General features: G+C 32.0%; 1 protein-coding gene across 1 annotated transcript; it reads left to right on the top strand.

The window, feature by feature from the left end:
* The first annotated feature begins 10,543 nt into the window (after positions 1-10,543).
* LOC143581661 (transcription factor bHLH18-like) lies at positions 10,544-13,638 on the top strand. The gene is made up of 4 exons (XM_077064398.1): positions 10,544-10,677; positions 10,896-11,357; positions 12,000-12,368; positions 13,148-13,638. The coding sequence occupies exons 1-4, from the start codon at positions 10,642-10,644 to the stop codon at positions 13,208-13,210; spliced, it is 930 nt and encodes a 309-aa protein (XP_076920513.1). The 5' UTR covers positions 10,544-10,641; the 3' UTR covers positions 13,211-13,638.
* The last annotated feature ends 342 nt before the right edge of the window (positions 13,639-13,980 follow it).

Genomic DNA, 13,980 nt, shown 5'->3' with positions numbered 1-13,980 from the left:
TATTTAATGATGTTAAAAAATAGTTAATCTTTTTGTATGAAAGTTATTTCCAACACCTAAAATATCTTCAAAATTATATAAAAAGTCTATTAGAAATATTGTCCGAAAGTTTATAAAAAGTCTATATGAAATTTCTGAATTCTTTATAATTATTATTTAGTAAATTCAATAATTTTCTTGGGTTAGTTGCATATCCAAAATTTTAAGATACCGATCTTGATAGCAATCCGAATAATTTGAATATCCAATTTTAGATGTTTCAAGGTTTAGAATTCAAATGTTTTGAATTTGATTTCGATTTCGATTTCGGATTTAATTTGCACATCCCCTAATGCTATGCGTAGTGGATGGGCTACAAATTGTGACGAATTGCGACACGTGACGCCCAATCAGCAAGGGATGATAATTTGTTTTTGAGGTGTAATGGTGTAGGGACTACAAATTGTAATATATATAGATATATAATATTTCTTCTCTTCCTTCCGGCGACAAAATCCTCCCGCCCCCGTCCCATTTCGCCCCAAAATCGCCCGAGGGGGCAGTGTCCCCCCCCCCCCCCCCCCCAAATCGCCCATGTCGCCCTATGAAATTCGCTCACTACGTTGAGCCTAACAAGTCCACATTACAGTAATATTTGGATTTTGATTAAAGGATGCACCAAGTCAAGCTTAAACAAGTTGAATCCTTAATTGAAGCTCATTTAATAATTGAGTCTGAACACTAGGTTCATGAACAAAGGTTAACAACCGAAATTGAAAGATTAGTCAAATATATATGCAAAACTCGTGTCTTAGCTACTTTTACTAGTAAGGATAAGCAATGTGTCATATCCACATGAAATCAACGGAAAATGCTATTTGTTACTTAATATCTAAATTGGACAATTGATGTAAGCTGAATTTGAAAGGTTGGTTATAAGAATAGTTTATGAAAGCAACTAACTTTGATATGTAAAAACAACCATAAGAAAGATGACTAGTCTCCAAGTTTTGGGTTGTGAAACGGATTGAATAACCTAATTCAATTAAAATCGGATTTGTCATTCAAAAGTAAGTGACAGAGCAGTTTTTTATCCGCTTACCTATTTGCTTCTCTATTGTAATTGAATCCTTTTGAGTTATAAACGAGACTCTTAAAGCAAATTCTTGCAAAAATTATCCATAACATGAGCCATGGTTGTTTAATTACACTAACATGAAGATGTATGTTGTTTAGGTGAAGACCTCACGTCCTTTTCGGAATTATATGGACTTAAATTAGTTGCGGGTCATGAAACCCTTTCAACAAATCTTTAGAATTTAGAAGCATCGAAATTTGACCAAACATGTGGACTAAAATTAGGTTTGAACCTTTTGCACCTTTCACACCTTTTTCCCGACTTAATTTATCACAAATAGATTTCAATGGGACATGATGTAAAGGTAAGGTGCCACGGTCACCGATAAAACACCGCACGAACCAGATATGATCGTTGAATACCCAATCGACCGACTACATCTAACTTGTTGTGCGGATTAAAACTAACTCAACCACCACCAATGCGTGAGAATGCCGTTGACCACAGTGCCTTCGTATCACTAGGCTAACTACCCTTTGAAATACTCTTTCTATTATTATGGTAATTGTCCAACGAATTTATATTTCTGGTGTTCGATTAATATAAATAATCTATCTGGTTAATTAATTAAAAGAATGTGCAACTCATATATTAACCAGCAAATTACAATTTGAATATTTTCCAGTTAACTAATTAGAGCATTCTTAGCATGTTCCCCTATATATATATATATATATATATATATATATATATATATATATATATATATATATATATATATATATAGATAAAAGATCCAATACAATAATCCCTAATCGTACATTACGTACGCAAGTTCCTACACTGTTGATTTCAAAATCACGCGATGACAATATTGTAAATTTCATCAACTATGATCCACTGCTCCCATCGATTACGTCCGCCTTCACTATCACCGTTCATCAATTCGTCATCGTCCAACGATTGTATTCTCTGTCGCGACCATCGACGTTACCGTCGTGAACCCCATCTTCCTCCGTCACGAGTTGTTCACAGGTTAGTTTATCAAATTGATCAATTGAAATTGAAATTGATGAACTAATTGATCAATTAAACTTTGAAATTGATCAAATTAATCATCAATTTGAAGTTTCAGTTATCAATTTTGAGTTTGAGTTCTGGGTTTTAACATTGAACGTATTAACATTAACCTAAAACGTATAAACAGAACGTATAAACTTTTGTACTGAACTTTTAAAGTTTAATTGATTATTGTTCTGAACGTTTAAATAGAACGTATAATACGTTTAAACAGAACGTATAAAGTTTTTTGTATAAAACTTCTAAAGTTTTTTGTATAGAACTTCAAAACCTTTTGTTAGAACTTCTAAAGTTTTGGTACAGAACATCTAAACTTGAACGTTTAAATGTGTTCGTTTTGGTCAGAACGTTTAAATTTGTAGTTTTGATCAGAACGTATTAGTTAAACGTTTAAACTTTTTGTTCATTTTTGGTCAGAATGTTTAAACTTTTTCTTCATTTTGGTCTAAACTTTTTACTTTAGAAGTTCTAGACAAAAATTTAGAAGTTCTGTACAAAAAGTTTAGAAGTTCTGTACAAAAAGTCCAGAACGTTTAAAGTTTTTGTGCAGAACGTTTAAACATGAACCCTAATCATAGCTCAATTAAGTGTATCATTATGCAATTTCATAATCGATTGATGATTCTAAAGCCTCCTACACATCAATTCTATTGATTAAATCAACAATTTTTGATCAATTTGAAGATTATTAAACTATAGCGATAATGGGTTTATCGATTTTGATTATGCTTTAGTTTTGTGGATGATTTGATTATGGTTGAAGGCTTGCAGCAAATGACGATCTTTTGTGCGAGAAGTATTTTTTTTGATTTAATTACAATTATGCCACCGCGTAGTTTTAATTGCAATTAGGATCTGGTGGTGCAGGGTCTCGAGTACCTAATATACGATAACCTATTATTGTACGTTAACCCTCCTATATATATATATACTAGTTTTTATCCCCCATATTACGGGGGCTGTTTTATATTGTTTGTTCTAATATTTATTTATTTGTTGAATTTATATTTTTTTATTGTATGAAAGTTAATAATATACTTATGTTTGATGATAAATTGTTTCACAAATAAATGAGATGTTATAACCCGGTTTAAAAGTTATATGGTTTTGATGAGACCCAAGACCCGTTTATTTTTTTTACTATAAAATTGGTATTTTAATTATAAATAATATTTATGAAAATTAATAATATACTTATGGTTTTATGAGACACAAGACCCGTTATATTTTTTTTACTATCAAATTGGTTTTTTAATTTAAATAATATCTATATCTTTTTTAAAATAAGTAAGATATTAATTGTTATTATATCCTATTTTATAGGATTTTTACATCAATAATTTAGTGAGAATAATTTTTAATTTAATGAGATGTTATAACCCGTTTAAGGAATATTTGGGTTTGGTAAGACCCATACTCATGAATTCGGGTCAAATGCATGAGAAGCCACCAATTAAAAATCAAGTAAATCTGGTGACTCCAAAAAAATGGGGAGCGACCACATCGCGACACGTAGGATTTTTATATCTTCGTTTATATATATTATATATATATAGATATATATATATATATATATATATATATACTTACAATAAAAATCATTATATTTTTCTATTTCATTTTCAATTAAATAATATATTTATACCTTTATCATTATTTTTTTTCTCCTCTCCAGTTAAATCTACTTTAAGAAAAGATTAAAAAAATTATACATTATGAACAATTTAAACCGAAATTTAACTTTCCCACATAACATTTTAACTCTCTTGTATTCACAATCACTTAGAACCATCTATTTATTCTAATAAAAGTCTACTATATTTGCCACTTGTTAATACCATAGCCCTCCTCACATTTTTTTCAACAAATTTTCATTTATAGTCCTTATCTTTTAAGTCATTTCATTATATGACATTAAAATTATAGGGTTGTTCCAACTAAATACATTACCACATATAATAAGTATTCTCCATATAGATTGACAAAAGACGATTAGTGAATTTTGAAGTGTTAATTAAAGTGTTTATTATGGTTTATATTTAAAATAATAAACAATAAACATTCGATTCATAATATATGGAATGGGAACAATCGACTTGGACTAAATCCTGATAACGTCAGCGGCTAAGGCTTAGCCTTTAATACCTAAAAATACATATGATTTTAAAACTAAAAGTTTTTGGGTTGACGTGAAACTTAGAATTCGGACCCAAGAACCAACCCGAATTACTTCGGTTCAGGTATGGGTTAGTATTTTCTTGGGTTCGAGTTTCTCGGGTCGAGTTAGTTTGGGTTCTCGTACGGGTTTTCTTGGGTTGGGTTTCATGTTACGGGTAAAAGTGACAACCTTACTTTCAACGATTATAAATAAGAATCACTACCTTCACTTTATGCGACTTTAAATCTTCTAATATTCTTCTAACTCAGAATAATCACAAATGTAGTGTAAAAGGAAGTTTTTACCTATTTGTAGCATATTTCTATCATCTTAGTTATGTAATTTCAATTTAATTGTAATTGTATTAACAATATGATCAATTTGTTGACTGTATTTCACTTAATGGTTAAAGTTTAAAATTTTCAACAATTACATGTGTAATACACGGGCCTCAAACTAATACCATATAATTTACAAAAACTCACTCACTTTTATAGGGAATGGGCTTAGAATGCTCTTAGTTCGATATCTCGTGTATTTGGTCTTCTGGTCCGATGACATCGGGGTGATGATTAATGCTTGAGATTTTATGGTCTCAGTTTCGAAACCTAACTCAAGGGGGTTTCCTGACAATGATGGGTTTCCTCCTTGATGAGGTTCATGGGTCAGTGAGGCCTGGAATTTCAAAATCAATATAGACGATTGACATCTCGTCATAGAAATGCACATTCGGGTAGTTCTAAATACTGTTAAAAAAGGTTCGATCTATCATAATCATCTTAATGGAATGCGAAATCATCAGATTACCTTTATAACCAATTAAAAGATTAAACAAAATAAACCATCCAGAAGAATTTAGACGAAAGGAAGGGGGTTGGGGGTGGGGTGGGGGGGGGGGGGGGGTTGTATCGATCAATTAGTTATTTCCCATGCTTGTGTTACCAAATGTGACAAAATTTAAAAAAAATATGGAAAAGGCAGGTTTTCGCCGAAAGAATCATATATTCATTCTAGACATAAATGCTTTTCTTTCACGTGTCTGATCAGTTCAAGGGAAACACTATTTTTAACGTTTCAGTGGTGAAGCTTAAACAAAAACACAAGTTTCTTATACCTTTAACAACAATAGCGGTGGTGTGACGGTAGCAGGTTCAATGATATCAACCTATGTGGAAAGCTTGGAGAATCAAATTTAAGTTTTACTGACAGTACCTACCAACCAAAAGCCGTCTGTATATGTTATATGCGTACGAGATATGTGTATGTGTATGCGTATTCTATGTGATATGTTGTATGCATATGCATATGCATATGCGTATATGATATTTGTGTATACATATGTGTAGGATCAATTAAATCCAATACGATATGTTCTCAAATGTTAATTCCAATTTGCTTGTTTGATTACAACGAAGTCTCTCTAGAATATCCCCACTTTGTCTAATGAACTCACACGTCACACCCACTATACAAGCCTTAATGATCTCCTACCTGTACGTAGTTCCATATGAACATAAGAAAAATAACCAATTAAGCTCATGACAAGGAGCAATACTGTAGTTGACCGAGTCCTAAAGTCAACACACTTGACTTAAACTAGCTTGTTCACAACATACACATCCGGATCAGTGTTTCTTCATTGAATATATATATATATGCGTGTTTGTCTATATGCAGGGCCATCTTACCTCGGCCGAATCGAAATAAAAAGGCCCATCGGCCTAACGAATAATGAAATATAAGCTAATTTTTTTAAACGACTATTAATGTTATAACAGTAAACATAGTAGAAATATAGTAGTAATTTAATACCCCAATTTTTAAAACCTTAAAATTTTATGCTTATACGAGTTACTAATGCATAATTTATGTGAATTAATATAGTTATTTAATATAAACTTAAGTTTTAAATTGTTTAAAGGATTATAGAAATTGTATGTTGTTAAAATAAAAGTTATTAACTTCAGGGTGAAGTATAATTAAAACAATGGTAAAGTTAAAATATAAAGGGAAGAGAGACAAAGGTGCTGTTTGTTTTTCAGAGGTAAAATGTCAGAAGACTGCGAAACCACATCTGCCAACATCTGTAGCAGAAGAGGTGGACCAAAACTCTGCAGTCTGCAACAAGAAGACTGTTTGTTTTTTAACATCTGCAGACTGCTAAAATAACAAATCTCATTGTGCTCTTAACATGATCTGTATCTGATGATACTTGTTAGTACTTATGTTAGAAATACACAAGGCTCAAGCTCGGTAACTAAACGAGCTTTGTTTGAGGCTCGGGCTCAGCTTGTTTCAAGTTTTTTATCGATTCGAGCCCGAGTAGCTCTCGAGCGGCTCTGCTCGTTTGCAACCCCCACCCCTATTTAGGGCAGAATATCAAGCTACCAAGATTATTACATCATCATAAAACATAACCCAAATATAAAGAATTTCATTAAAATATCAAAACATACAATTAACACAAATATAAAGAATTTCGCTTAAGCCGTGAAGCCTCATCAATCAAGAAAAAATCAAAACATACAATTAACACAGAATTTTGGAAGAAAATGAACCTGGAATCTGAGCTGTTGCTATTGAGACCAAGAATGAAGAACAAGAATGATGATGATCGACGAAATAAATGAACCTGGAATCTGGAATCTGAGCCTGGAATCTGAGCGGCCGGCGGTGTGGAGGTAGCCGGCGGCAATGGAGAGGAGTTAGGAGGAGGAGTTAGGGTTAGGAGGAGAATGATGATGATCGATGAAATAAATGGGCAGAAGAGGTTAAGAAGTTATAATACCATCACTTCTGGGAGAAGAGGGCGCGCAGACGTTTTTTAATGAAACGTCTGCGAAAAAACAAACACACTGCAGAGCCCAACGTCTGCGCGCCCTCTTCTCGGTGCAGACAAAAGAGGTGGAGAAGTGCTTCTGAGGAAAAACAAACAGCACCAAAAATGAGAAGTGTGAGAAAAATTTGTGACCATACAAAAAAAATCATTTAAAAATAAATTAAAAAAAATTATAAAGAATCCTAACTCAAAAAATATAAATAAAAATCAAGAATTTTAAAAACTAAAATCTTTCCGCCACAATTCACGTTCAAAATAAAAAATAAAAAAATTTGGCGAAAAGACGCAGTGCCGAGATCAAAGACGCAATGTCGAAAATGAACAAAAGACACAATTATAACTAAAAAAGACAAAATAAATAGCAAAATATAATAAAATGTCGAACAAAATATAACACAATGTTGAGTAATATAACACAATATAAAGAAAAAAAGACACAATGTTAAGGAAAAAGACAAAATCAGTGTTCGAGAATAAACACAAAACACAATGATAAACAAAAAAACAAAATAATCTTTTTCACTTAACATTGTGTCTTTTTTTTAAACGAGAAAGACGGTGGAAATATTTTTGTGGTTTTACTTTTTTCGTGTTTTTTTAATTTTAAGTTATGATTTTTTTATTAATTTTTTTTATAGTTTTGAGGGATTTTTTTTGTGTGGCTGCAAATCTTTCTCGTTTTTGTTCCCATTTGTAGAATAATTTGACCCTTAAAACAAAACTAAAATTGATAGGTATGTAAATAACAAATTAAATTAAGAAATAAAGAGTATGGACTATTTTTGTCATTCCTTAAAACTTGATTTTGGAGTCATCCCTTCCTCGATTTCTTTTTGGATTAGTAGGTTTAAGAAAAAAACATATGGATACTGAGTGCACGAATGTATTAGTGATGGAAACTAGGTATTCTGCCATCTCAAATAGCGGAATATGAAAATTCATCACGTTTTAATGTTTTAAAACTAGTAATGTTATTAAAAAAACAATATATAAATCAACATCATTTCCTAATTTATAAAGTCACAATAACTATGCGTCAATCGGTTCTAAATGCCATTCGTTTTAGCATGAATTCATATATAAGACCACCTATAACGGGTATTAGGTCAATCGGGTAGGAACTGAAACCGGTTCTGGGTCGGGTCCACCGGTTCGGTTCCGGAACCGGTTTTTTTGTGCACGTCTACCTACATTGGGGAGCCATTAGGGATGAGCGTTGGAAAGTAACCGTATCCGTACCTGTTTGTACTCGTACCAAAAATCAATAAAAACACGTACCAATACTCGTACTGAATTTTTCGGTATGGTACGAGTACGTGTATTGGTACGGGTATTTTGGTACAATACCCGTTTTTGTACCACTTTGCTTTTTTATTTCAAAATTTTTGACGATCTTGAAACCGGTACCGGTACAAGTAACAAACAACCTGAATTAGTCCGGGTATCGGTACTTGCACATGTACGTGACGGGTACCAAATTAATTAGTACATGTACCAAATTGGCCATCGATTTAATGATAAGATGGTGTTAAAGAACCCTAACTCGGTCGTCGATTTTAAGTGATTTGTTTGTTGGTTCGTGTCTTGGAGGTTATATTATTTAAGTTTGAAGAAACGTTTGGTACTTGTTTAATAATAACATGGCTGGAGAATTTATTTTATATATTAAATATGAAGAATCTCATTTAAACCCTTATATAATCCAAACAGGTACAAAATACCAAATATACCCGTACCTGTACCCTATTGTACCCTTACCGAAATTCAACAAAAATGAGTACCAATACATGTACCGAATAGGCTAAATCGGTACGGGTAGGGTACGTGTACGGGTACGGTACAAGTACAACTACGAGTATTTGAGACGAAATGCTCATCCCTAGGCACCATCCTTAATCATGGTGCCGTATAGCGTCGGGAACACCGTCCCAGAGGCATGTAATTGGTTGTTTTATTTTTTACCTATTTTAATATAGAAAATAATAATAAAATAATAATGATGAAATGATTTGAAATGGCTCCATCCACTACACCTATTTTAGCCATAAAACTCATATGATGACATGATTCCCCACATATAACGACCCCATAGGGGCTGCATCTACTACACACGGTCTAAATACCGATCATAAATCTATTTTATTATTTCTTTATAATTCAAATACAGATGTTACTTATATTAATTGTAAAACTTAAAGGTTTAAAGTGTTTATATTTAAATTAATTAATTTTGAAATTATTAGGGGCCAGTCTTGCCATATATCAAAACTTGATTTGAAACACATTCTGCACCTGCTTCTCCATCCGTCTCTGATATTCCAGCCGATGAACCAATTTTTCCATCGAATTTTAAATACCAAAATTAACGACTTAATTGACCAATTGACAGCGTCGTTTGATTCAAGATCTTTCACCGATAAATATATATATTCCCCCCCCCCCCCCCCCCCCCGCAAATTACATGCATCGATCGAAGATGTGGCTCGCACACCCAAAGCTAATCAGACACGTGATAGAAAAGCATTTATGTCTGTATAATTATACACATTCGTATAGGAAGAATCTATGGAAAAAAATCTATATATCTTGAAAACATGCATAGCAAAATTAATCATCAACTATTTTCAATTTTGCATAATTTTCAAATAAAATAATTTGCTAATGTTTATTGTTTCTCATTCATCTATAATTATATATTAAAAAAATATGAATAAATTAGCTTGATTGTTACTTCATATATAGGTTATATTACATACACATGTGCATTTAAATAATAAAAAACTCAAAGAAAATAATATTGTTTTTAACAACATAATCCACCTATGTATGCGTATATAAGAGAGATAGAACTTTAGAAATATGAATATTAAAAAAAAGTAAAAAGGTAAAATTTTAATGGTTTAAATTTGCTGGTGTCCAAATATAATATCTCACCCTATATATACATAACACCACGATCTCAAAATTAAAATATTATATTTTTTTTCAAAGGTAATTCTTCTCCCTTTCCTCACTTAGGCTCCTGTCTCACAACTACTCTCCAGTCTCTTTTCAATTCTTAGTGAGGACTGATTTTCAAGATTCACACATCAAATCATGAACATCTAATTTGGGTATTACTTTGTTGTCATATATATCAAGCATGAAGAACTTTGTAGTAATCTTTATCAAGCAGGTTTCTGAGTAGTCAAAAAAGAAAAAAATAATGAATTGACAGATTACACTCTTCATGATATATGTTTTAGTACCTTGCATCATCTTTTCTCTAGGAAATTAGATTTCAATCATCAAAAGATTTTTTCACAACATAGCACCAAATTTCAGGTTGCAAAATTTTGCATGATGGTTTGTGATATACATTTGCATGATGGTTTGTGATATACATGTGCTTGTTATATATATATATATATATATATATAATGAAAACTGTCATATGCATGTTCATCTTATAATATCTAATGAAAACTCTGTTGTTACAGTTTACTTACACTGACACATATTAAAGCCATGGACATGCCTTCATCTTGGTTACAAGAACAACTGGTAAGTTAAAGCTGCTAGCTGTAAGTAAACATATTTAAATTTCTTTGTTTTTCTGATCCAATTAAATTATTATATATTTCATTAAAAAGTAGTGTTTACATCGATACAAAAGGGTAGAGAGAAACTAATTAGTCGTTTAATATGAATTATCATATCATATATACTCTTGATCTTTCTACAAATATTTAAATTCTTTTTATTGAACCCATGTACTTTAGGAGATGCAAGACCAAGGGTACATGAATCAATATCAGATGAACAAACCTTATTATTATAATCCAATGGAGGAGTTCAGTGTTGATTCATTTTCATCAGATAGCTACACAGAAACACCATCTTTTGCTGATCAATCTTTTCAAAATCACAAGTCATGTCTCCCAGAACCATTTAATTTCAAAAAGGCTGATGGTATTAAGAAGAAAACTGATAAATCAAAGCAAAAGCTAGTTTCTGATTCTCCTAACTCTTTCACTATATCATTTGGAGATATAACACCTAAAGATGAGCTCCTTTCATTTGGTGATACATACGGTTTCGCACCAACCGGCAAGAAAAAGGCTCCAGCCACCATCCGGAGTCCGGTTCAGGTTCAAGATCATGTGTTGGCTGAAAGAAAGAGAAGAGAAAAGTTGGCTCAGCGGTTTATTTCTTTGTCTTCCCTCCTTCCAGACCTGAAAAAGGTAATACTTCCAAATTCCTATCAAAAACACATAAATTTATTTATAAAAATTTTCTATTGTATCTTTTTAAAGCGAACACGATTAAGTTTGTATTGATTTGGGCTAAACCGAACCAAAAACCAAAACTTCCGTTCTTAAATTTTTTGAAAACCAAAAATTAGTTATTAAAATTTTCTAACGTATCTTTGGAGTATATCCTGGGATTGACAATTTACACAGTTTTGTTTTATTGCATTATTTCTAATAAAGTTTGCTAGTATTGTCTCTTTACCCCAATTCTTTTATTCTACTGACCTTACTAGAATATTTTCAGATGTGGTTAATTTATTAATGATATTCTAACTAACTTTTGAAGGAACTAGAGAATTACAAAATTTTTATTTATTTGATTCACAATTATTCTATCACAAATGGTGATTACATGCGCTATTTGCAATGTTCGAAAGGTGCAAACTGCAAGTCATATGGTGAATCGACATGTTGTTTGGGGAATTAACTGTCCAAACTTAGTTTAACGAACGCTAAATAATACAATTTTAATACTAATTATTAATACTAATTACACATTAACACCCTACTATTAGTTACACAATACTTGGGATAAAATCTGAATTACTAATTCCAACAACTTTTTGGTAACAGATGGATAAAGCAACCGTGCTAGAAGACGCAGCTAGTTACATCCAAGAACTTGAAACTCGTGTGAAGGAACTCGAGAGAAAGAAAACGCAAGATTCGGTTATAACGGGTAAGAGATCAAGGCTTAGTAGTAGTGATGACAATGGCTCATCTTCTAATGAAGCAAACTTTGAAGAGAGTAGCAGCCCTTGTAATCCGGAGATCGAAGTGCGAACGTCTGGATGCAATCTACTTGTAGAAATCTATAGCCGAAAAAACGGCATTTCATTAGTGAAAGTGCTTAGCGAGATGCAGAAGTTTGGTTTATCTATCATCAGTTGCAGCACCATGCCGTTTGCTGATACCACTCTTCTTGTCACCATTGTTGCTCAGGTTAGCATCTGAATTCATTGTTTTTTCTTGAAGAAGGTTATTTAATATAGGGTTATCGGATTCTAATAATCCCAACTTTGAAAATAGGTTGAAAAAAGTTGAGACTGTATATAAATATTTCTTTCGTTAAGATTAATCCCGGCCAATAGTCAAAGATGGGACTATTAAAATCTGAATAACCTTTAATATATAGGGTATGTTTGGCAAAACTAGTTGGTATAGCTGTAGCTGAAAGCTGCTACCTGGTGGCTGGAAGCTGGTAGCTGTAGCTTTTTAGATATATTTAGATGTTTGGCAGAGTAGCTGGAGATTTTAATAAAATGTATAAAATTACTAAAGTAAGCATATATAACTAAAAACAATAATAGTAAATGTATTTATTTTGGAAGGTTATTTAAGTAAATTAAAATACTAAAAGCTTGTAGTTCTTTTAAACGCTACTGGTATAAACTTTAAGTTTTTTCTCTTGACCTAAAAGCTTCAAACTCCTTGAACCAAACAATGCTTTTAATTGAGTAGGAGTTTTTTCTTGAAAGCTTAAAGCTTGAAGCTTTTAAAAGCTTTATGTCGAACATGCCCATAATATTAAACTATTAAACAAGAGAGGCTATAGGAACACTCATGCAGTATATATTAAACACTCTTTCAGATTTGATATTTTATGACCATATAGGTGAGTACGGTTTGTTGTTGTACACCCATATAAGGCTTTTCATGAAACTGTATACACCAGTATATAGTTAACATGGTTCTAATTTATTTTCTATCTGTTTCTGCAGAAAAGTGATGACTTCAATATGTCATCAACAGATCTTGTGAAGAACCTGGAAGTAGTTGTTTGAACCTCAAACAGTCTTGGTCTTTCAAGTACACCTAAAAAGGAACTACAGTCCCAAGCACAACAAATTAATTCATATATTACAGGGTTCTTTGGTTCTTTTGGAAAACATTTAACTTCATTTACTATTTATTTATGTAGTGAGCTACCAAATCTTGTTAGTTTATAATGTTTACTAGGGTTTTTAGCCACTTTGTTAAGTTCGTGTGATGTATTTTGAAAACATCCTTTGTCATTTCTTTGTATATATTTTATAAGCATGCATGGCTTTGAGAATCATGTTAACTAGGAAGAAACAAAGTCTAGTACAGTACTGTTAAAGATGTGGGAAGAGGGGAAATGTGTTCATGCATCATGATCAGTAGAGGAGATGCATGCCTGATTCAAAATAGTAAAGGGCCTTTTGCAAAATATAGCATGTAACCAAGTTTCTTTTTTGGTAATTTTTTTTAACTATAAATTAAACCACTCTTTTCATTATTATTATTTTTATTATTTTGTTAAATACTAAACATAAGTGTGTGTTCTAATATAACAAATATGAATTTAGTTACTATTTTAGAAATTGGCCGGAAGAAACGACTTAAAAACGGGTTAGGTTGAGACTTAGGGGTGAGCAAGAAATCGAAAAAACAAAAAAATCCAAACCGAAAAACCGAATCGAAACAAAAACCGATGGTTTGGTTTTATGTTCTTGTAAAAACCGAACTTACGGTTCCGTTTTGGTTTTGCATGAAATATAAACCGAAGAAAACCGAACCGGACCGAATTTCT

This window comes from Bidens hawaiensis, unplaced genomic scaffold (genome assembly GCF_021521415.1).
Source record: "Bidens hawaiensis isolate Kalapana, Puna unplaced genomic scaffold, B.hawaiensis_p1.1 tig00031131_1, whole genome shotgun sequence".
NCBI lineage: Eukaryota > Viridiplantae > Streptophyta > Magnoliopsida > Asterales > Asteraceae > Bidens > Bidens hawaiensis.
The sequence above is the reverse complement of the archived record's forward strand: the minus strand, read 5'-3'. Positions and strand labels throughout refer to the sequence as shown.